The 24,455-nt window shown below is 33.4% G+C and overlaps 1 protein-coding gene across 1 annotated transcript in view; it reads right to left on the reverse strand.

Annotated features, from left to right (window-relative positions):
• Positions 1-24,455, reverse strand: part of Ranbp21 (exportin-5-like protein Ranbp21) — a 179,327-nt gene that overhangs the window by 112,777 nt on the left and 42,095 nt on the right. The window contains exons 8-12 of the mRNA XM_085825111.1: positions 21,026-21,096; positions 20,842-20,935; positions 13,399-13,482; positions 5,679-5,804; positions 704-791 (exon numbers count right to left, since the gene is read on the reverse strand). Coding sequence (XP_085681237.1) covers positions 704-791; positions 5,679-5,804; positions 13,399-13,482; positions 20,842-20,935; positions 21,026-21,096 — 463 coding nt within the window. The remainder of the gene's footprint in view (positions 1-703; positions 792-5,678; positions 5,805-13,398; positions 13,483-20,841; positions 20,936-21,025; positions 21,097-24,455) is intronic.

Consider the following 24,455-nt stretch of genomic DNA (forward strand, 5'->3'; position numbering starts at 1 on the left):
ACTATTTTGCGATATTGCTGTTGCACTGGATCTTATGGTTTAAGTGCGAGGAACATGATATTTAATAAAGAAAGGTAACACACAAAATGTTAAAAAACGCCCCTTTGAACGTAATTTAAAATCTGAAACATTTCAGTTTTTTTTTTTTTTTTTTTTTTGTAAATTTCGATACCCTTTAGATCATAATTGCTTTTTATTTCATAAATTACGGTTGAATATTTTTAATTGTATAATTTCTGCATGCCATCTTACCAGATTTAAATTAATGATCTATAATCCAGAATTACCGAAGTCCCAACGAGTCCGGATTACGAACTTTGTATACACTTTCATATATATATAACTAGAGGGTTTGAGGACTGTACAAAACATTTAGGGTTCTTAATTGTTAAAGAAATTTTAAAATGTCAAAAGATGAATATCTGCATTCCTTAAAATGATTTTGTAACTGGAAATGCATGTCTATGACCAACAATTGAGAAAATAAGGGTTGCATAAAGACTACTATGAGCACAGTGTGTATTTTAAAAAAAGTAAAAATCTATTTAAAAATTTTATTATTTGCATTAAAAAGATCAGAATTCCAGACAGATACGAGAAAAAATATTAAAAGAGCTCTGATCAATTATATATTTAATATCTTATAAAACATTAAATTATAACTTTGATAAAATGCCGCCAGAAAATGAGAGGGGAACCTTACTATTAAAACTGGCTTCAAAATCTTCTTCAGTATCAAATTTTAGACAATCTGTAGGAGATTCCAAATCATATTCCAATGGAGAGTTGGGCTATAGTAGAATTACATTATATTAACAGTATAGTAGTATTATATTACATTGTATATATTATGATACAGACAAAAACATATCATACTAATTTTAACTTGAATAAGTTTTAATTTGTGTCACTCAAATGAGACCGACATGCAAATAACAATGAGCATTCAGAAAACCTTCAACAGTAAGAAAAAGCTGTGCTGTACAGAAAGAGCTCATGAATAACTATAAAAAGAATATAAAACCTGATGCTGCAGATTGCTAAAACAACTACTAAAGAGAGGGATTTAAAATATCTGAATAAGTAATCAGGATTTATGATATTCATTTTTTATTTGAATGTATGGAAGGGAAAATGTGAGACTTGCGGTATAGTCTTGCAGAATAAGCAATGACGTAAATTTTAAATCTTTTAATAAATTGAGTAAATTTAAAATCTTTGGATTTAATTTAAGCTTTTTTTTTTTTTTTTTTTTGCTGCAACATTCTCCTACTAAGATAGAAATCAAGCACACCTATAAGTTATAGTAATTTATCAATGATACTCGTATTTACCTAATAAGGTGTGGTGTATTTAATTATGGCAAAGCACACTAGGGCTATCTGCCTAAGGGGAGGGATGCCTTCGTGGAGGACTTTCTAAGGGAAACTGGCTCGTATACACGTTACACATGGAGAAAACCATGAAAACACCCATGCAGCCAGCCCGTTCGCGGGATTAGAACCTCGGACCGAACTACCAGTGTTCAGCAACTTTACCGCTCGGCTGCTGGTGGGCCTATTTACCTAATAAGGAATGTAACATTTATTAAGCATAATCATAACTTTTGTAACTACTAAAGACAGGGATTTTTAAAAACAAGAAGGAGAAAATCTTCTGAACAGACTCTTTTTTCAAAGAAAAACTTATTATACCTTCACAATTTATAGGTCAGTAAATTATTAAAAAAATAAATAAATAAATAAAATAAAGTTGATTAATTCAAAAGAAACTCTTTCATAAAAAAGGTTACTTAGAAGTGCCAAAAGCACAAAAACATTTTTTAGTAATAATTAATATGAAAGAACAGTAATATGAAAGAATAAGTAGGTGATTAAACGGGTAAAACGAAAAGGTTACCCAGAGGTGATTTTGCTATTGAAGTACATGTTTGCTCTTTTGTCCTGCAGCTGTTAATATTAGTTGCGGCTATGTATTCTGGCTGATAAGTTAGTCTATTTTTGGTGTAAGTTGCTGAGTCAGCTTGTTAGATTAAATTAAATTGTGTAGTCCAGCACTACTTCTTAGCTTTTGAATTTATTGCTAAATTATCTAAAGTTCTCACCAAAAGTAGTCTGTGTTACTTTTGGTGAGTAAACACAAAGTCTGTTCCTTTCTGTTAAAGAAATGTGATTAAAAAAAAGGGCTTTTTACATCCTTTCTCTGTCGTGTTACTCTTCATGTCTGTGTGACTTCTCACAAAGACATAACTTTGAAATCTAGACACTTTGCATGATAGCTAAAAAAATTAGATCTTATAAATACATTCGTGATTCATAGCAAATATGCATAAATAATATACAAATTAACCTTTTCACATGGGCTAGAGACTAATTTTTTATGCATTGAAAATATATAATCAACTATTCAATCAGAAAGGAGTGGACAGGATCAGTTATTTCCTGCTCTCCATTAAACTACAAATTTTAAAATCTATAATAAACAATCTCTTTCAGCCTGATTTAATGTAGTGAATGCTTGGGACATTTATGTTCAAGCCTATAGGAAAAGGTTAAACATTCTGATTTACTCAATGACATACAGTGATTGGTTAGAGTAGACTGAAGGGTACCCCTTGTATTATCGCAAACTTGTTTCATTTATCGCCAAGTTGTTGTTTCGTTTACCGCCAAGTTGTTGTTTCATTTATGATAACCTGAGTAGTTGAATGTTCCATAAATATACTTTTACCTAGAATTAAGTTCTCCTTTGACTTTTTAAGGGAAAATGCACTCAAGAGCCAAAACATTATGACCACCTGTCAATAACGAGTTGGGCCACCTCTGGCGCGCAACACAGCTTCAACCCACCTTGGCATGGATGCTACAAGTCCTTGATAGATGGCCGAAGACAGATTGTACCAGATGTTGTAGCAACGGTCACGCAAATCCGAGATATTGCAAATTGGTGGTCTTTGACCTCTGAGCTGCCATCCCATGACATCCCAAACGTGTTCTATCAGATTGAGATCCGGTGAGTTAGGCGGCCAGGACATTAACTGGAAATCAGCATCATGTTCCTGGAACCACTCCAACACAACTGTAGCCTTGTGACACTGGGCATTGTCCTGTTGGAACATTCCATTTCCAGCTGGAAAAACAGAGGCTATGTAAGGTTGCAACTGGTCTGCAATGATGTTCAGATACCCTGTAGCATTCATGGTCTGTTCTACCACAACCACGGGTCCCAGAGATGCCCAAGAGAATGTCCCCCAAAGCATAATACCGCCACCACCAGCCTGTGTATGACCTACTGTGCATTGAGGAAGCAACTGTTCGCCTGGAAGACGGCATATCCTGACATGGCCATCGGCGTGATGAATGACAAACCATGATTCATCTGACCAGGCAACTCTCTCTCACTGATCCATGAACCAGTCGCGATGTTACCGGGCCCAGCGCAGGTGCAGTTGGCGATGACGCTTGGTTAGCAAAGGAACACGAGTGGGACGTTTGCTGTATAGCCCCATATCCAACAGTGTCCACTGAACAGTGTGCTACGATACTTTTCTACTTGGCCCTGCACTGTATTTGGCTGTCAGCTGAGCCACTGCCTGGTTCCGGTTTTGCTTCAGCATGCGAGAGAGCCTCCGACAACTTTTTTCTTTGATAGCGTGTGGACGTCCAACACCATGTCATCGACTGCTGGTTTCACCGTCATTCATCCACTTTTCATACGTACTAACAACTGTAGATCGCGAACAACCCACGAGTCGTGCAGTTTTGGAAATACTTGCTCTGAGCCTTCGAGCCATTACAATCTGGCCACCATTACAATCAATAAATACCACTTCCACCAGATCACGTGCCTTCCACGTCATCTAGGCGCGTTCATCGCAAAATGTAGGGCTGATCATAATATTTTGGCTGGACAAAGTCAAGGGAGTGCACAATGCCAAGTTTATGCAATTCTCTGATGTTTTTTTAAGTGAAAATAGGTCGATGTGTACATGGATAAAGTCAAAGGAGTGCGCGATGCCTAGTTTGTGCAATTCTGTGATTTTTTTTAAGTGAAAATAGGTTAATGTGTACATGGATACCAAGTTTGTGCAATTCTTTGACTTGTTATTTTGCCTTTGTGTAGTGGCAAGTTGTGGCACTAAAATTGCCGCTACACAAAGCCAAAATGACAAGTCAAGGAATTTCACAAAATCAGTACCCATGTACCGCCAAATATCGCCAAGGGATACTCGTAAATATATATTTACCTGGTAATTTTTCACTATTGTAATTAATTCTTTCAGCCATTTATTGAATAACTGACACACTTATAATCCTTAAATTCTACCAAGTGACAGCTCGTGTTTAGTAGATGAGATCTTTGATTTACAAATTTTAATGCAGTTTCACTGAAATTTTGTATAACAATGCATGACATGAACCCAGCATTTCAATGAACTAAACCTAGTTCAACTTACAGTAAATGTTCCAGACTGAAATATGAATTTAATTCCATACATCAGGAATTGCCTACATACTCACTGCTTTCATATATGATCAACAAAATTAAGTTCTCACTTTCAGAATACCCAGGGCTACTTACTGTGCTGTATGATGCATAATGTCAAAAATATGCAAATCTATTCCATACATGAATGCCCTGATAAAATAACTATCCAATTACCGTATTTGACGGCGTACATGACGCACCGGCCTATAAGACGCACCCCCTTTTTATACACATTTTTTAAGTATAGCACTTTATTACTGATTATTATAATGAATTTACAGTTGCTTTTTTTTTAGATCCTCTTCCTGATTCCACCAAGTTCTTATCATTTTCTCAGTTGGGGTTGGTCCGAAATGCCTCTCTGCAATCTGCAGTCTGCAGTCCTGTTTCCATATTCTTTAGCATATGCAATGACACGTAGATTCTGTGCTATGTTATAGCAATGCCTACGTTGTTTTTGAGCCATAACTTGCCAATAAATTTAAGAAAAGTGAACAGTAGAAATTTCACACATTTGTAAGTCATTCACAAAAATTGGAAATTTTAAACAAACCAAGCTATGATCATCGATAACAGAGCATGCACATTCACTGAACTCTACGTAACTGTAACATTCCCACACTCCGCAAGGAAACAAGAAATTGCATAACTCTGAATAGAGGAAATTTCCAGAAATGAATGTTATCAAATACTGAGTATCGATGTATAAGATGCACCACATTTTTCAGACCTATTTTCAAAGAAAAAATTTGGTTTATATGCTGGCAAATATGGTATGTTATGAAGCAACTATCATTACAGTTTAATTAAAGTGAAGTGCAACCATTTTACTATACAACAATTTGTTCCAAAATTTTTATCATAATTTGTATTATATATATATATACACACACACACACACACAAATACACACTACAACAAATAATGGAAATATTTAGGACATACTGTAATAAAATACAAGCATCTAAGGTTAATGAAATATGCAAATGAGGGAAAATTATGTTTATAATTGTTTGACAGAGATGCAGAAAACAGATGCTTTTACACATTCAAGTTACAGACAAAGGTACAGTATACTTTGTTTCAGCTGGGCAAAAATTACAAAAACAAAACCTTAACAAAGAAAACTCAGCAAATATTTCATAGCTTCACATAAAATTTTTTATGTAAATCCAACTTTTCACCCTTACCTTTAATAACTTTTCTGCTTCACATAGCAGAAGATTTGGGATGATTTCATGAAGAGTTGGACTTTGTGAAATGCTAGGGCTCCGAAAAATGGCCATCCATAAATTCTGTGTTTGGTGACTCAGAACCTGTAAAATAATACTTCATATTTCAAGTACAATTTTTGACAATACTCAGAACATCCGATTAGTGGATACTGAAAAGGTTACTCATATTAATTCATTTAAAAATAAGCTCAAATTGTAACAATTTCAATCACTAGAAAATAAAAAGTTTTTTTTTACTGCTGCAGAACACTTACACTAACAATTTTCTACAGAAAGATGTACATGTGCCAATGATGTTAAAATGGCAATTGTTAAATTAAATGTATTCTCATTTCTTATAACTGTTTTCAGAAGTAAATATTACCGTATTTCTTCCCTTCCTCTGTTACCTTTCCCTCTTTCCTTAAGCCCCAAATTCTGAAATTTTAAAAATATTCACATATCATATTTTTTTTTTTTTTTTTAAATTTATTTCTCACTGCATTCAGAGAATGAGCTAATCCTAAATTTTACAATGAACACATCCACATAGTAACTGTTGCTAACAAAGACAGACAATCACAAATCACCTGTGAAGGTAATGCTGGACGTGTCCTCTCTAAATATTGAAATTTATGCTAGCCAAATAAAAGAATCGACCTATCAAAGTGACGCAAACACGAATCGACATTCAGTTTATGACTTCACCGAGTAAGGTGCACCTTACCAAATTATTTATGAATGACTTAAGGCCTGGGGAATAGCACAGCCTATAATAAGAACTTGCAAGATTCAAGTTAAAGAAAATCAGAAATGAAAATATCTTATTAGATACTGTAATATTAATAAATGCATTCTTATTGGAATGTAGATTTCTTTCAAAGGAATAATGCAGTGATAAACACTTGTAGTTTATCCACAACTACTTTTCCTTTGTTAATCAAACTTAGAAATCAAATGATTCACATAGTTTTCCTCTCTCAATTTTCAGATGATAAATTTAGTAAAAAAAAAAAAAAAAAAAAAAAAAAAATGTGAACACTACATGACTTTCATGCATGGACTATTAAATTATACACAATCCTTTAAGGCAAGATGAAAATACATAAAAAACTGCAAATTTTAAAATTAAATATAACAGTCAATTTTTGTTATACACAAGTAAAACTTCTTATAATTTTATTTTTTCAGAAGTATAAAACTCTCTGAAATATATGTAAAAAAAACTGGGCGATTACATCAAGTTGTATTTAATAATTTGTCCAAAATGAATTTTTTTTTAAATTTAACATTGCCAAAACATGAATATTTTCATTACTTAAAACATTTTTGTAATTGGAAGTATATAACTATGACCAACGATTGTGAAAATAAAGGCTAGGTTAAAGGGGGTGTACAGTGCCAAAGCCACAATTCTGCAATTTTTTGCATTTGTTGAAAGTAAAACAGATCTCTCAGTACATAATGTGAAGCATAAGGAAAAAAAGAAAATGTTTTATTACGAAAATTTCTTGCATTTTTAATTTTGTTAATCGGTTGCTGTTTTAATTAATTCTTAGTGTACCACCACTTTTGAAAATGGTTCTTGCCTTCCACACCTTAGATTGGCAAAAATTAGTCATCAATGACTGGCAACTTTTTGGAAGAGCTGGGTGAATAATCAAAAAAGTACCCAAATTTTCCTAAATGAATACTTTTGTATAAGATACATTAAAAAGAGTTTTTTTTTTTTTTAAATGGGGAGCACTAGCTATTTTTAGGTTTTCACCACTGCAAAGGCCGGAAGCAGTGGTCAGTCATTTTATTATGGAGGCACCTAACAGGCAACCACCGTTACCTCCTATGAAGGGACAGACAATTTACATCCATGCTTTCTCCAGGAATCGAACACAGACCCTTTGGTATTGCAGTAGGCTGCACTATACCATCTGGGGAACTCAAAAGATAATATTTGTACTTTACAATACATGTGTATATACTCAATAATATCTGTACTTTATAATATATATGGAGGGTTCACAGCAGAAGCGAACAAAGTCCATCATATCTGATTTCTAAACACTGGCTCTACATGCTGTTTTATGCAAAAAATGATGACACAGGGACTTGGTTCACTACAGTTCAGAAAACAGTCAGAACACAAAAGAACAAAATCCAAAATTTACAGAGAATTAAATCTTAAAGAAATACAAAAAAACAGTTACTATTGTAAACACGGTTTTATTAAACAAATGAGATGACTGAAAAATTCTATGAAAAATTCAAATTCTTATACAAGATATTTTTGAAAAATAATGTAATGGAATTTTAAGGAAAAATATGTAAAACTTCAGAGAACACTTGCAATATCTTGATTCATCAACATAAAATAGTTTATCTGTTTACTGCTTACCAATTGCACCACTTTGCTCTTGCTGACGACCTAGATGGTGACTGAGCAGGCAACTGGTGAAAGATGATTGGAACAAAAGACAATAAATCAATCATGTCTTTTTTTTAACTCAGTGTATTATCTTGTCGACTAGGATAGACAGGTTCCTGCACAATATTATTTAAACTGATCACACGTCTTCTTAGTAATTTTTTCTCCAATGGAATGGTTTGAAAGGTGACCAAATCATCCACAGAAGTTTTGAACTTCAAAGACATTGATGACCCTCCCTCATATTTGATGCATTGAAAATTCAACCAGTTAACATACTTTCCATATACAGTTTTTTTTAATTGCTTTTTTTTTTTTAATTACACAGTTTTCATGAAATTTTGTACTCAAAAATTCTTTTTACATGACCATTAATTCAAATGCAATTACATTCATATTTTCTCACTATTTTGATCCAATCTTCAGGTGAGTATATAAACCGTTGTTTTCTGCTGCACTTTTCAATTTTTCCAAAATCCCCATCGCCTGACAGGTAAGAGTGGCTTTATTAAAAATTTATGGTCAATAGTTTTCACAGCCACATAATTGTGCACAAAAGTCAATGCCATTTTGATACTGCAATTCTGGCCAGTGCATGAATCAGAATACAAAATGATACGTTTATGAGTTGCTGATATGCCTATTAGTGTTTCACCAAGTATGACAACAAAATCTTGGGACCCTCTACCTCCCAGTTTTATCTCACATAAACATAAACAAGTTATTTGTTTATGTTTATGTGAATTTCTCTTGTAGTATGCAGTTAATATGGTCAATTTCAGGAATAGCAATACAATTGCAAGCCAAAAGCTGAAGTATAAGTATGGTAAACGTGAGCAACTGATTTTACCTAAGGAAAGGAATGCCTAGCTTGGCCTACTGTTGTCAAATGAATTTGTTTTTCAGTCTGTAAAATCTTTATTATTATTTTCATTTTACTCACAGTTAATTTTTATTTCAAGTTCATCACAAATCTGACAGGTATCTTTAGCTGGTGGTTTAAAATAAAAATAAAATTTTGAATGAGAACATTATTAGAAACCTTTTTTTTTTTTAAGGAATTTTGCTCTTGGCCTTGCATTTATTTACATAATTTTCATAAATTTTGTGAATTCTCAGGGTGTAGATATTTTTTGTTGGGATTATCTTCTCTCTGAGTATAATTACTTTGAACAACTGGGAAGGACTTAATAGGATCAATCACATCTTGATCATTGATTTTTATTAGAAGGAACTTTTTTCCTTGACTGTCAGTAATGGCAAATACTTCTTCTTTTGACAAACATCTGTACAATCTACCCCAACTTATTTTAAATGTTTGTAAGAAAAACGTCTTGAAAACTTGGACAGATTAATTATCAGAGTGTGAAAAGTACTTGTATAAGGACTTGCTTTGTTGATCTACTACCGTCTTTAGAGCAAACTCTTGCTACTGTATGTGCCTGTACAAGACCTACAAAAAAAAATCTTTTTGACGTGAAAAATCCCCCAATTTCCAGAATGACTCGGTATTTTTTTTTTATGGTTACCATGACATACTTTATAGCTGTAACAAATTCTACAATTACAAAAAATACCAGAAAATTTTTTGGAAGGAATAATTTTGCCATGGCATTTTTTGCCTTCCAGTCCTTTTGTTTTATAAATTTTTTGTATAATTTCTTTTCCACATTCCTTTTCCTTACTTGTTGAGGGCTATCATGTAGGGTATTTGTACCAACAGAGGTCTATGCATGTCCTTTGATCACAGGATGTCTCAGTTCTAAAATATTTAAACAGATCAAGAAACAAAATGTTAGATAAATGGTTGTTTAATTCATCATTCTGATGAAGAAAATATTTACATGGGATGTGCAAGTAGAGTGTGTCCACTTACATATCATTGGGAAATCTATCCAAGAAATGAAGAAACATTCTATAGTTTTATTTATTTTTACTAATAGTTATTTTATTTTGTGAACTTTTTCTGAATTCTCTTATTCTTCTCACATTTCCTCGTCAGTATGCAAATGAGTTACGGTGAATTGAAGTATTTAAACTATTGGAGCAAGAAAGTTAGACAGAGCATGATTACCTAAGTCATGATTACCTTTATACCTAAGTCAGGTGATTCATAGTACCTTTCGCTTGCACTTTGATGTCACACTTAGAATGAGGTGAGGGGGATTGTAATTGGCTAAGAAGAGCATTTCTTTTTATGTTTGGTGAGATTCTGTTTGGTTCAGAAACTTGTATACTGCTCTCAACATGCTTACAAACACAAATCAATCAATCAAATCAAATAAAGGCAATAATAATTATGTGATGATTATTTTATTTAGTAATGAACTAAATCACCAAACAACAATGGGAATTCGTGGAAGGCACTCAGGTTTAGAGCACTAATATTATGCTACTGTCCGGGAGATTGACATGGCTCACTTGTGCTCCAAAATGAATGGAAAACAGAGTCTAATGGCTTGATACATGCTGCTGTCTTGTGGCATTAAAATCAACTAAAGTCTTGATTTACTATAGCACAAAAGATATGACTTTTACGAATGTTTATCAAGAAAAACCTCATGAAGTGAAAAAAATTTAACCTAATTCACTTCTGCTCAGAACCCTGCATGTACCTATTATACCAGAAAACTTTGGGCCAAGAAATAAGGAAATCCCAAGGAAATAAATCAACTTTCTGGGTTAATTTACATAAGAACTCAATGTGGTTTGAAGATTTAAATAGTGGATCTATCAAAGTGATTGATACAAAATAAGTATGGTACATCAAAAACACAATGAAAATGCTAGTTATTTCATTCATCTCACTGATTCCAGTGCATCTACTTTGACCATGTTATAGGGTTTCCTTTAGTTAAAATTCACATATTATTCAAACTTTTGTCATCTTTCCTGAACTCCTCAACTTCTCTTCGCATTTCCTTGCCAGGATGTAAATTTAAAGTTAAGTGAAGTGAGTATTTAAACGGGTGAATACTGAAGTTTACTTAGAGCGTGGTTTCACTAGCTGGTGCAAGTTTCGTTGCTGATCTTGCTGTTACGGTAATATGCCTCTTGGCCATTTCACATAATTGTTATGCCTGTTATGCTTTGTAGAGTCAACCTAAGCTAGGCATAACGTACTAAACTAGCACTATTCCATTTACACTTGAATTGATATTATGTTATACGTTTAACTTCCACAGCAAGTTGTCACTATTATTGTAAAGCACAAAGATCGAGACTTCTGTTCTTAGTTTGAATTAATAAAGAGTTATTTTCCCCCTTCTTCTGTGCTGGTATTTACTTCACGCTTGTGTGAGAATTCGCCAGGTTCATTTGTAGGATCTAGAATTAGTTTATATGGTAAAAAGGAGACAGATATTATAATGCAAGTTTAGGTTCTTTTGCACTTGTTATTCCTGATTTCAGCAAATATCTTAAACATAGAATATGTTTCTTTCTGAAGGGTACTTTTGGCAGGAACATTTGTGATACTGAAGTTACCATGTTTCTTCATGCACTCCCAAGTTTTCCTTTTTTTTTTTTTTTTTTTTTTTAAGTTACTTTCCTCTTTTTTTTTATTGTACATAGTTTTCCTCTCCGACAGCTGATTTATTCTTAAATCATACTCCTTTGATTACTTTTATTCCGGGTATTTAGTTTGCATTTGCATTTCCACAATACCATTTCGTTCATTTTATTTTCCATGGTATTTAGTATTTGAAGTGTATTTTGTCCAGGTGTCTGAGTAGCATTCAGTTACCCAGACACCTGGACGGTGTGAGAGCAGCAACAGCTGCTCTTACACTTAACACTTTACCGACTACTAGCGATTCAACAGCATACGCACATCAGACCAGCCGCAGATCCTCCCTGTTCTGAATAATTGTCAAGACAATCTGATAAATCGTCTAAATAAAAGTTTCTAGTACCATTTTTTTCGCTCGTCGTAAACGGAAAATTTTTAAAAAATGGTGTGAAAATGTGGAAGTTTCCGAAGCAATGCACTTAACACAAGTGAGCAATGTACCTCAATACTAATTATAAAATGCAGATGATATAGCAAATGGCAATTGTTTATCGTCATGGCTACCAATAGGCTATTTTTAGACAGCCTCGAGGAAAAAGCAATTAATAGGCTATTCGTGGGTAGGCGTTGGCTAGTTAATAGGCTATCGTTCAGTAGGCATTGCTGAAAAAAAGCCGATTAATAGACTATCGGTCGGTAGGCACTGGCGATAAAAAGCCGATTAATAGGCGATCGGTCGATAATGTGTTAAGAATCATTCTAAACATGTGATTTCACATTACTTCTATTATTACATTTCATATTATTGTGGAGTTATCTATTGCCGATGCGTTTGATTCTTCAAAATTCCGGTCTTTTGTTTCCCCCTTCTCCTTAGGTTCCTCTAATTTTCTCTTGGGAACCGGCGCCAAGACTCATTCATGTGAGGTGCTTCTGGAACTTTACAAGGTAACTGAGCTGGACACGCTGCACTAGCTCAACTGCCATCAGATATTAAGATATTAATCAATATTAAACATATATTGCAATGTTAATATTATTATGTACTTTTATTAGAATGCAGTTTTCTTTGGAAGAAATAATATTGTGATAGTTATTAATAGTTTATCTATGACTACTTTTTATTTATTATATTCTTATTGTAACCACATTCTTAGGAAATTAAATTATATAATTTTTCCCTCTAGATTTTTAGAAGACAAAATTAGTTAAAAAAGGGAGGGAATCCATAAGGAAATATGGTATATATTTATTCTTCTTGAAATGACTGTATCCAATAGAATTGTTTTGAAGCTTAAGCAAGTCAATTTTTCTTTTCATTCAGAAACTCTGTAAAAATTACAAAAATAAAAATATTTGAGTATGAAACTTTATCACATTATTTATATTTACTGGTATCCTTGCTTTACTGATTCTTCATCTAGCCCTTATTTCAATTAATCTATTCAATATTTAAAAATGAGGCTAATAAAATAAACCACATTTTTCACAAACACACACACACACACACATATATATATCCTATATAAACTAATGATAGGTTAAGATACAATAACACGCTGAACAAATATTAATTTAGAAGTCAAACAACAAAAAATTTGAAAAAAAAAATGAAAATATAACACTGATTTTTGTTGTTTGACTTCTAAATTAATAATGATAGGTATTGAATAACTTATACAGAACTGAACTATACACACTATCAAAGAGAAAATGTTTTTTTTTTTGGGGGGGAGGAAGGAACAAAGAAATGATTTACATACCATGCTTGGATGCTTGGAGAAAAGCAGAATAGAATTCAGATATTTAGAGAAAGTTTTAGGTACTTCTAAATTTGGAAATTGAGCCTGCAATATAATTTTTATATGAATGTCTAAAATACAAATTTAGATTTTAGCATTTAAATATACATTTTTACAATAGATATTGAAATACTTAAATATAGTTCTAAATATTATTTTGGTTTCAATAATTTTGGTTAACCTAAATGTGAACAGCAACTTTAAATATTCACTTCAACTTTTAAAGGCATGTATTTTATATTCTCACAGATGGTAGCTAGACTATATTGTGGATATTAAAGCATATAGTTTAACCTCACTAATCATCCTCTGTACATCTTTGTCCTCTGTAATGGCAGCCAGCTTAAAGCATATGTTCTCTAAGGCAGTGATCTCAAACAGGCAGCCTACAGGCTGCCTGTGGTCCCCAAAACAATTTTATGCAGTCCACAAAGACATTTGTGTTATGTATTTGCTGTAAGGATTTTAAAATTTCACTTGTTTGACGTACATGTTATTTTCATTTCCATTAAAACAAACATGAATAATAAACCAAAAAATCTATAAATGGAGCTAATTAATTTACAATGTGATATAAATCTTTTTTGAAGATTTGGAGATACAGATTTCATTAAATTTTATTCCTATTTACTAAATATAAACTCAGTTATGATATTTTTGCAATAAAATAATTGCTTTGCTTGATAATACATTTGCACATGAACAATCCCCCCTCGCAGTTAAAAATTAACGAGAAAAGAGACCGATTGATAAATGAGCTGCTACAATTAGTGATGAAGATCATTTATAATAATTTTTCTTCAAGGCTATAAACTTAAATCAAAACACTATCAAGTAAACAAAAATAAAGTCTATAATTATTTACATATGAATACATGCATTTTTATTCATACTTCAAAGAAAGATTTAATTAAATGAGAGAAAATGGCTAAACTTTTATTAAGTTTCTTTTCACTTGATAAATTTTCTCGGAAAGCTACAGAAACTCTTCTGAACTCTATGAAAGTTTTAATAACATGTTTATTTTTAGTTTAAATTAAAGTAAGTTATTTAACAATTAATTACACATTCTATAATTATTTGAAAGAAATGTTCTTTAAGAACTAAATATTTGGATGCCAAAATATTTGAATTACAAATTGTAACCAATAGAAATATCCCACAGATACCAGACTTTAGATTTTAAACAGAAAAAAAATATTAATTTGAATTTTTTCTTTGTGATATTATAAATTATGTATGCTTCGATAAATATTTAGTATTGAAAATTTAGTTAAAAATATTTTTTATTTTGCTTTTAAAAAATTTAGATAATCAATTGTTTTCAGATTAAGCATTTGTCCTACCTGAAATGTGAGTTTGAGACCACCACTTTAAGGTAACCATAGTCCTTAGAAATACTACTTACTTTGAGATATGGGGGGGGGGGATAAAAGGTAGTAAAATCATCGTAAAGTTGTAGCTGTAGAGAGAAGTTTTACTATTTCACTATGCACCGTAAGAGCATCACACAATATAAACGTTAATTTGACCATGCAAATTGTCTTGTAAAAGCACATTTATGCTAGCAGAAAATTTCTGATCTATAAATAAATCCTTTGTCCATGAATTCTCTTTCATATTACTAAATATGATTCAAAAGCTTGCCTTCCACCACCCTCCTAATAATATTTTCAGAATTCTGAAATTCTGATTCTTGGACCAATTAACTCAAGAGAATACGACAAAAAACTTTTGAGGAACCATGCGATGATGCAATGTTGATATATTTAATAATAATTTTTACTGAATTTTTGACTGCAGGCAATGAAACCAGTCAAGAAGGTGGTCTAGTCTTTTAGAAATTTCTCTTTGGGGGGCGAACAAACTTTACCTTACTTGTACCTTAAATCTGCTATTAATATAACAAGAGAAGAAACTCACAGAAATTTTCTTCATACTACTAGTCTGTTCCACTGTCAGGAACTGAACATCTTTTTGACAGTCACTTACCACTAAATGCAACTGAGATATTGCAGTCCATGCAGATTTGATTTTTTGCCAAGATATCTACCGTAGCTTGGTGTTTGTAGTCATTCCAATCTTATGAAACTATGGCCAAGATATATTCAGTTAGAGGAAGATATGATGAACATACTAACTAAAAAGAAGTAGAACATGTTGTTTACAAGAAAACGTCAAATGTTATATATAACATGAGGTTTTGTATTTGTTACAGATGCCTTTTCACAGGCATATATGCCTTTTCACAGGCATAAATGCCTTTATGCACACATTTGTGCCTTTTTGCACACATTTATGCCTTTTTGCACTCAGTTCCACGAAGGCTTTGACAAGATGGGCCCACAATAAGTTTGTAATGTAATTCTAGTTAGAGTACCAGATATAGATATCAGACATAATTAAGATTCACAGCTAATGGAAGATCGCATCATAATTACAACTGCTAGTCTAGTACAATGCAGTATGTAAAACTAACAACTGATCTCCACAGTGCCATCCAAAACAGATGCAGCTATCATTATGCTGCATGTAAATTTGTCTGAAAAGATAAAAATTCATTCACGAGTCTCTGCATACTGGTCAATGCACCACTAAAGCTATCTGTATTAAAAGTACACAAAGCAATGACCTGTTTCCAAACAGTTCACGATGCTGCAGAGTACACATAGCCATGAATGAGACTCATACCCAATGGCATCTCATATTATAACATTACATGCTAGAGCAGGATAATACAGAATGCAAAAATTTAAAAATCAACCTCCATGATGTAATTTCAAATGGCCATCATGACAACACATGCGAAAATGCAATTCATCTTAAAAGACAATGCTATGTCATGCATGAGTCTATAAACACTGCCTAATGCACTATTGTAACCAGTAGCTAGGATAAGTGAAGTGCCTGTATAATCCATAAAATAATTAATAAAAAATCCTTTCAGATCCCATATGCTGAGATTATTATTATCCAGAATATCATTCTGTTTGTTCTAGAACCATTTTTCCTCATATTCATATGGCAGTAGTCAGATTTCCAACAATGTGAACAGTATTTTCATATTACAATAATACACAATAATGTAATTTACAGTTCTTCCACAGTTACATTCAGATATGAGCAGATGCAACTTCCATATCTTTACATGAGGCATACTTTGACTTTCTATGCAAATAAACAGCAAGCAATCATGATTCCTGTATGAAAACCCATTCGTTATTGACAGTAATTCTAGGTGATGCTACTGGGGCTCATGCTGTAGTTTGTCGACCTATCTTTCTTATATTCTTATGACAGTAACCAGATTTCCATCAATGTGAGCAGCATTTTCACACTACAATAATCCACAATCAAGTTCAGTATGAATAATCTACAATACTTCAAAATCCACTCCAATTCCTTCCCTTGAATATCAGACTTAGACTTAGACTCTATAATTGACCGAGCTATTGCGAAGAGCAATGTTGCCGGTTCCAAAATTAAAGCCCAAGGGCACTTGACATAAATAAATCCGGACGTGGAGAAAATCTCAGATGAGAAAACGGAGATAAGGGTAAGAAGAGAAGTACCAAAAGGAGCAAGACAATCCAATCGGACAAGTTCGCAAAAGGTGACGAGCGATCATAGCTTTCAAGGAGGACCCAAGACAATGGAAATCAATGACAACAATACGAGAAGATACACTACAGCAATAGTTCCAATGACAAATTCAAATAAAATTAAACAACATCAATCAGTAGTGCTAAATACAACACAATACAAAACAACTATACAACATAATTTAAATACAATTATTCAACGAAGCAACAGAAGAACTTCAATCAAAATCAGATGCATTGGAAGTGTAAATAGCTAACAATTGAGGATCTAAGTGAAAAAGTTGTCGTCTCCTCCCATGAAGGTGTGAGCTGCAAGTGGTCTGACGCTTCTATCTTCGAAGAGAATTTCATAATTAAAAACTTGGGAGTAATTAACAAAGTCACATTGCACAGCTTTGTTGAAGAATTTTTCATTAGATCTTCTGATGTAATCTTGGAATCATCTCAAGTTTTAAGTCTCTGTGTAAAAGTTTATTGCGGATAAGATAGTGAGAATCAGTAATAATGCGCAGAAATTTGTTTTGCACTACTTGTAATTGATGCAGTTGAGTTTGAGTGACTGTGTTCCAAGCAGGAGCAGCATAACAAAGTATCGGACGAATGCAAGTGGTATATATATGTTTTTTGGTACGCAAGCTAAGATTTGAATATTTTCCAATGACCGGGAGAAATCTGCATATTATGCCCATGGCTTTGCTCTTGACACTATTAATGTGATTAGACCATGTGAGCCTTTGGTTCAAAATAATTCCTAGATATTTGGCCTTTGTGACCAAAGGAACAGCTTCCTGAAAAAGGTAGAGGTCTTTAAAAGCAATTTTTTTCTTAGTTTTGCTAATTAAAAGTTGCGACTTGCTAGCATTGATTTTTACTCACCAATTTGTGCACCAGTCTTCTACGGCATAGAGGTAATTTTGCATTTTGTCTATTGCATGATTAGCTTGAATGGATTTAATTGCAATCGCCGTATCGTCGGCATAACATGCTAACAGAGAGTAATTGTCCAAACCAGGGTGAGGAAAATCTGATATGTAGAAAAGATATAGTACTGGACCGAGAATACTTCCTTGTGGGACGCTGGATCTTATAGGTCTTGAATTGGATTTTTCATTTCCTTGAGCGACGAAGAAAGTGCGGTTTTGCAAAAAGGAGAAGATCAGAAGAATGAGCTCTCTAGGAAGTCCCAAGTTGATAAGCTTGAAGACGAGCCCCTCATGCCAGACGCGGTCAAAGGCTTTTGCCACGTCCAGCATAAGGAGCGCAACACTTTGCTTGTTATGGAATGCAGATCCCACAAATTCTACAATTCTTACTAGTTGTCGAGTAGTACTGAGGTTTTTTCTGAATCCGTACTGATCATTAGGTAGCAGGTGGAGAAAAGGTTCCAATCTAGTGAGAATAAGTCTTTCATAAATTTTACCAAGGCTGGATAACAAACTGATAGGACGATAGCCATCAGGCTTGGTCACATCTTTACCCGGTTTGGGAAGAAGAAAGATCTTGGCTTGTTTCCAAGGATGAGGGAAATAGTTGAGAGCAAGACAAGCGTTGAGAATACTAGTGAATTTACTGATAAGTTTTCTAGGTAAGTTACGAAGCATTTTATTTGTAATTTGATCACTTCCAGGAGCTTTTTTGATGTTGAGATATTTAATTATATTAGTAATTTCCATAGGAGAAGTAAGCCTTGGGATGTTATGAGCCGAAGAAGAATGAAGCCAGGAATACACATAGTTTTCGAGAACATCTTTAAAGGTCTGATTCATAGGCTCCATATTAGGAGTAAACTGCTTTTCCAGGTATTCAGCGAAAATATCGACTTTATCTTTAAGTGAGTAGGCAATTTTTGTATCCGTATGAATAGGTCTATTATTAATACTACTTCTTTTAAGATTTTGAAGATACTTCCAAAGAAAACCATCATTAATATTAAGTTTAGATATAAAATCTTCTCTTGTTTCCTTTTTAAAATCAGTGATAAGTTTCTTGATTCTTCTATTAAAAATATTGATTTCTCTTTTAAGGGCAGGGTCCCAGTTACGGTGCCAAAGCTTCAGCAATGGATTTCTTTCTTTGATAATGTCTCTGATACTGCGAGGAAGTCGAATATTATTGTTAGTTAATTGAATGGTAACTGTAGCATCTCTGAAAGCTTTCAGTATACTGTCAGAGAAGATATGAATGGCAAGATCGATATCCTGTTTGGTAGAAAGTGAAGTGAAAATAGGAGGATGTTTGATTAAGATATTGTGAAAAGTAATCCAATCAGTATTATTTCTGGTAATAGGAGGGTCTTCTTTAGAAACACCAAGAGAAGCAATGACAGGTACATGATCAGATGTAAGTTCTGCCTTGACTTCCAAGGAAATAGGGATAGAAGTATTTGTAAGGATAATATCCAAGATGTCCGAGAGATTTGGAGAGGCACAAACAGAACTCTTAAAAGCTACCAAGACAAGGCAGTGATGAAGTACTTCAAGAGAAGCCGAAGGACACTGAAGAATTTCTGGGAACACTATGTATCTGCAAGCAGAAGATTAAGGTCTCAGAATACACTGCTAGCTCAGGCTCAGGTCCTCATTTAGAAATATAACCAAGATGCAGGCCAATGCCTGCCCTTTAGAAGACCTACAATCAGCCATGAAACATCTGAAATAATTTTTTTTATCTCTCTATCGGGCATAGATGAATGAAATCAGATGTCTGCCCATATGTTTTGAAAGCAGTTGCACTAGAAATGATTGCTAGAAAACACCCTAGGCTCACATGGAGTCATAAATATACAGATGGGTTAGCTATCAGCAACAACAGTGGTATTGGCCTTACTACTCTCTGAAGAGTAATTTGTAGCCCAGTGCCCAAAAGACTCCTCCAACTACAGGAGACCACAGATATTCATGTACAATGGGTCTACAGGCACTGCAACATCATAGAAAATGAACAGGAGGACAGACTCGCAAAAGAAAAAAGTTATATGCCTAATGCACCCCTAATGCACAGAACCATATGCGGCAAAATTACACTGACAGTCAAAAGGAACATGGATAATGCAATGGAGAGCAGCTGCTGTTGGTAAAAGGTGAGAAACAATAACAACAAGATCCATCCCCAACAATTTGCCCTGAGACATCACTGTGGTCATCTTCAGACTGACCACAGGGCACGAATACCTCCACAGCCATCTCCCTAAAATCAGCATCACTAGCTCTTCCATACACCCTCCTACATAACTCAGGAGAAGGAAATGCAGATCATATCCACACATGCAATGCTTTGGAGGTAGAAACCCGAGAAGACAAATGGAAGGATGGGTACGGCTATACTGGATTGTGTGGCATCAAATGGCTGACTTGCCACAGACAGGCGTTGGCTGAAGAACAACAATCAAATTCAGATATGAGCTGACGTGAATACCATCTTCTTACATGATGCATATTTAGACCTTCTATGCAAATAGAGCCATATTTAGACTTTCTATGCAAATAAACAACAAGCAAATATGATTTCTGTATGAAAAATCCATCCACTGTTGACAATAATTCCATGTGATGTTACTGGAGCTCATGCTATGCACATGTGCTGCACTGCTAGTCTTACAATGCTATATATATCATACAAATTTCATGTGTGTCAAATGTTTCCTTTTTATAAAGCAGGAATTCTGATATCCAGCAGTGTAATTATTCAAAATAATCCTTTCAATTGACATAAATTACGAAGTAACCACTTCAATTAAATAAATAAAATATAATTTAGTTATAACCTTGTTAATAATATTAAAATATAAACTCTTATTACTTACCATAACACCACATAAATTGACTCCTAACGCAACAAGCATCTGGCACAGTATTTTTAAAAATAAATAATGTTGTTCATTTACTACATCCACTGCACTAAAAACAAATATAAATATTAGCAAATCATGAATACATTTTTACATATAATTGTTAAATAGTAAAGAAAAAATTCTACCAAGTACACACCTAGCTGGTATAAAGATAGAATTTTCATCAAATACCAATAGCATCAGTTCTTTTCTGTCTTCAAATTTACCCTAGAAACAGATTTAACATGAGAACATTTTTTAAAAAAATTAAAAAAAAAAAAAAAAAAAACTGAAATGTTTCAGATTTTAAATTACGTCCAAAGGGGCGTTTTTTAACATTTTGTGTGTTACCTTTCTTTATTAAATATCATGTTCCTCGCACTTAAACCATAAGATCCAGTGCAACAGCAATATCGCAAAATAGTTTTAAAACGAGCACATCTTTAGAATTTCCGATACAGAGACTCACGCGCTGGAGATAAAAATGTTTTTTCTGCACAACGTTGCCATTGCTCGCTTTGAAATCCTTGAGTTTGTTAATCAAAAATTCGTCAAAGTTTTAAAAAATAGGAAATCGATCATAAAACAAATTTCAAATTTGGTCTTCCACATGCTCATATTCGTTGGAGGATTACGTTATTCAAAATTCGATGACTCTATGTACCGTTGTTTTATCACAATACTAGAAATATACATACATTTATGCAGATTTTTCATTATTTAATTTCTTCAAATATAATGCAGGACTCTAACATTTCGTGGCAACAGTTTGAAAAGTGAACCGACATTTATGAGTCCGACGCAAAGTGCCAAAACGAAACTAATAGTCCTTCGGGATTCAAATCCCTTTGGACTAATAAACAAAAGATTTAAATATTTCTGTTTGATTTTGCTAAATGGCACAATTATACTCAGCAAATTAAATTTCAGAAATTATTAAAATCAATTTTCTATAAATAGTATTAGACCTCCAAGATAACGTAGAAGTATTTGAGGTATGGTACTCTGAATGTTGTATAGAATCTTTAGCTTCAAAATCAACCTGCATGATTCAGTTGTTTGAGTACTGTCTCCAGAAAGGACAAAGCTCTTCCAATAGGTTACAGTTTGGTGATCGTAGAATACGATTGCAAAAGTGGTAGAACGCATACTACATCGATACCATTGGTTTTTTACACTTAAAAAAAAACTGCTATTTTCAGAAAGCAAATGACTTTATAATACAATAAAATATAAAATTTTCCAAAAGGTTAAGGACATCAAAACCTAGAAAGGCATGACAGAATTCATGTTTCATCAGAAAACATGGAACATGCACATTACTGAATAGATAAGTTGAAATCATAGTCAGCATTTATACTGCTTAATATTTTTCTGTGAGCTATGTTAATATTCAAATACATTTTAAATTATTAAAACAATAGCAAATCTAGAAATGTGATATTTTTTAGAAAAATTTTAAAATTCATGGAAAATAGTTACTTTTATTAAAATAGTTATACCTATGATTATGCTTATTTGTTTATTACAGAAAAATTATAACTACAGATGCCTTTTCTTAGTCTTGGTTATATTTCTGAATAAAAGTAAATTCATTCACTTACAAAAATTACAGGCATACAGAAAAAAGAATAAAAATTATAAAAGAACTATTCATAATTTTACATTAATGAAAGCTAAATCTGACATGCAATATATTGTGATGTTTCTAATTTATACACTACCCGACATTGAAAATGCAACAATAAGAATGAGTGGCCAGAAAGAGATGGAACTCGGCTAATAGAGAGAGAGAGAGCGATGAATAATAAGTGAGCAAGAACAGTGTCAGCTCAGTAGGTTGACAATTGACAATTGAGAGCAGAGTCTGAACACCAGTGCAGCTTACAGACTCTTTGGGTCTAGTCCAGACACCACAACTATCTGGGGCAACACCTTATGGGCCCCACAAGGGCATACACTGGTCCTGTTTCATAATACATGCTTACATAGTTCATAATAATTCGTTGTCCATAATACATACAAATATCTTAATATATACAGTACATACACAATGCTGATCTCTACTAAAACTACAGGGAGAAAAAAAGAGAGAGAGAAGGAGGGGCTGTAGGGGTTCATGAGATGCCTAAGTACTAGCTTGCTTTGGAAGTTAACTGTTTTTCTATATTTTCCTTAACTAAGTGGAATCTATTCCACACTGCACAAAATTGTTCCCAGTTCCTCCAGTTTCTACATTATCTTGCATATTTTGCTGGCTGTTTGATCAGATAACGCTTACGAGATACTGCCTGTTCTGGAAACTCAGTAAGTTGGTTGGTTGCTGATGGAGGATGGGGACGCCTGATGTCTAACAGAGTTAAACAAACATGTGTCACGCTCCCTCCACTAACCAGAAACAACTCCCTGAGGCCTCAAGAGGCCACCTCGCGAGCTTTTTAGGATGCTAACAAGAGCATTACATGGCCATACAAGGGCAGATTACATTTGTTTTACTGTTTTGATATTTGTTGTTGCTATTTACTATGGTAATACAGTACAAAGTCTTTAATCCAGACTCGCTCGGACTTCGGCGATTCCGGATTAGGGGTTTTTCCAGATTATAGATCATCAATTTAAATCTGGTAAGATGGCATGCAGAAATTATAAAATTAAAAATATGAAACCATAATTTATGAAATAAAGAGCAATTATGATCTAAAGGGTATCAAAATTTACAAAAAAAAAAAAAAAGCTTAATATTTATTTGTTTACTTTATCAAACATTTCTTTCAATGTAAGTTGTTTAAGCTGCTTTATTTTTTATGTGCTAATACTTTCTCTTTAATTCTATAAACAGACATAATTTCTTGTTCAGTTCCACCGTTCAAGTTCTGTAATTGCTGTGTCGAGAATACCAACTAACTTGTCAATCGAAATTTTTTCGTTTTCAATAACCTCTCTGTCACTTTCTTCCCTATCAGAAGTGGTACATCGAAACATGCTTTCGCTTTGTAGATCTTTTGGCAGCTCCAGAATCGGAAACTCTTTTTGACATAATCGAAAGTTCAAGCTTACTTTTTATAAAATTGCTTTAACAGTCTGCAAAAAATAATAAGTCAGATCCAATTAGAAAATTAAGAAACAACGCAATGTGCAACATTAACTGAAATAGATAATTAGATAATTTTAGCCTAGCTTATACCGTCTGTTATACATTAAACGTGCATGCGTAAACATATTACGTGCATGTGTAAAGGTATTATGCGCATGCGCAGAAAGTTTGTAGCTTTGAGGTCTAGATTATAGATCATTCCGGATTATGGCCGTCCAAATTAAAGACTTTGTACTGTAATGCATATTCATAATAAAATTCAAATTAAAATACAAATTAAAAATGCAAAGATAAAAATACAGCTACAAAATAATAGAATTAAAATACAGGCTCATAGGTAAAAAACATTAAGTATTATGCATATACAGAAGAGGAAATGTTAAATACATGCCGGAAACATTTGCCTGTACATTGTTTGATAATTGTCTGCAATAGAGACTTGTGTAAATTTTATGAGTAGACTTATGTGTCTGCGGATGTGGAACTACGTGCC

The sequence above is a fragment of the Stegodyphus dumicola genome, chromosome 10 (assembly GCF_044657685.1).
Source record: "Stegodyphus dumicola isolate Sdum_Otavi_A_Nest chromosome 10, ASM4465768v1".
In the NCBI taxonomy this organism is placed as follows: Eukaryota; Metazoa; Arthropoda; class Arachnida; order Araneae; family Eresidae; genus Stegodyphus; species Stegodyphus dumicola.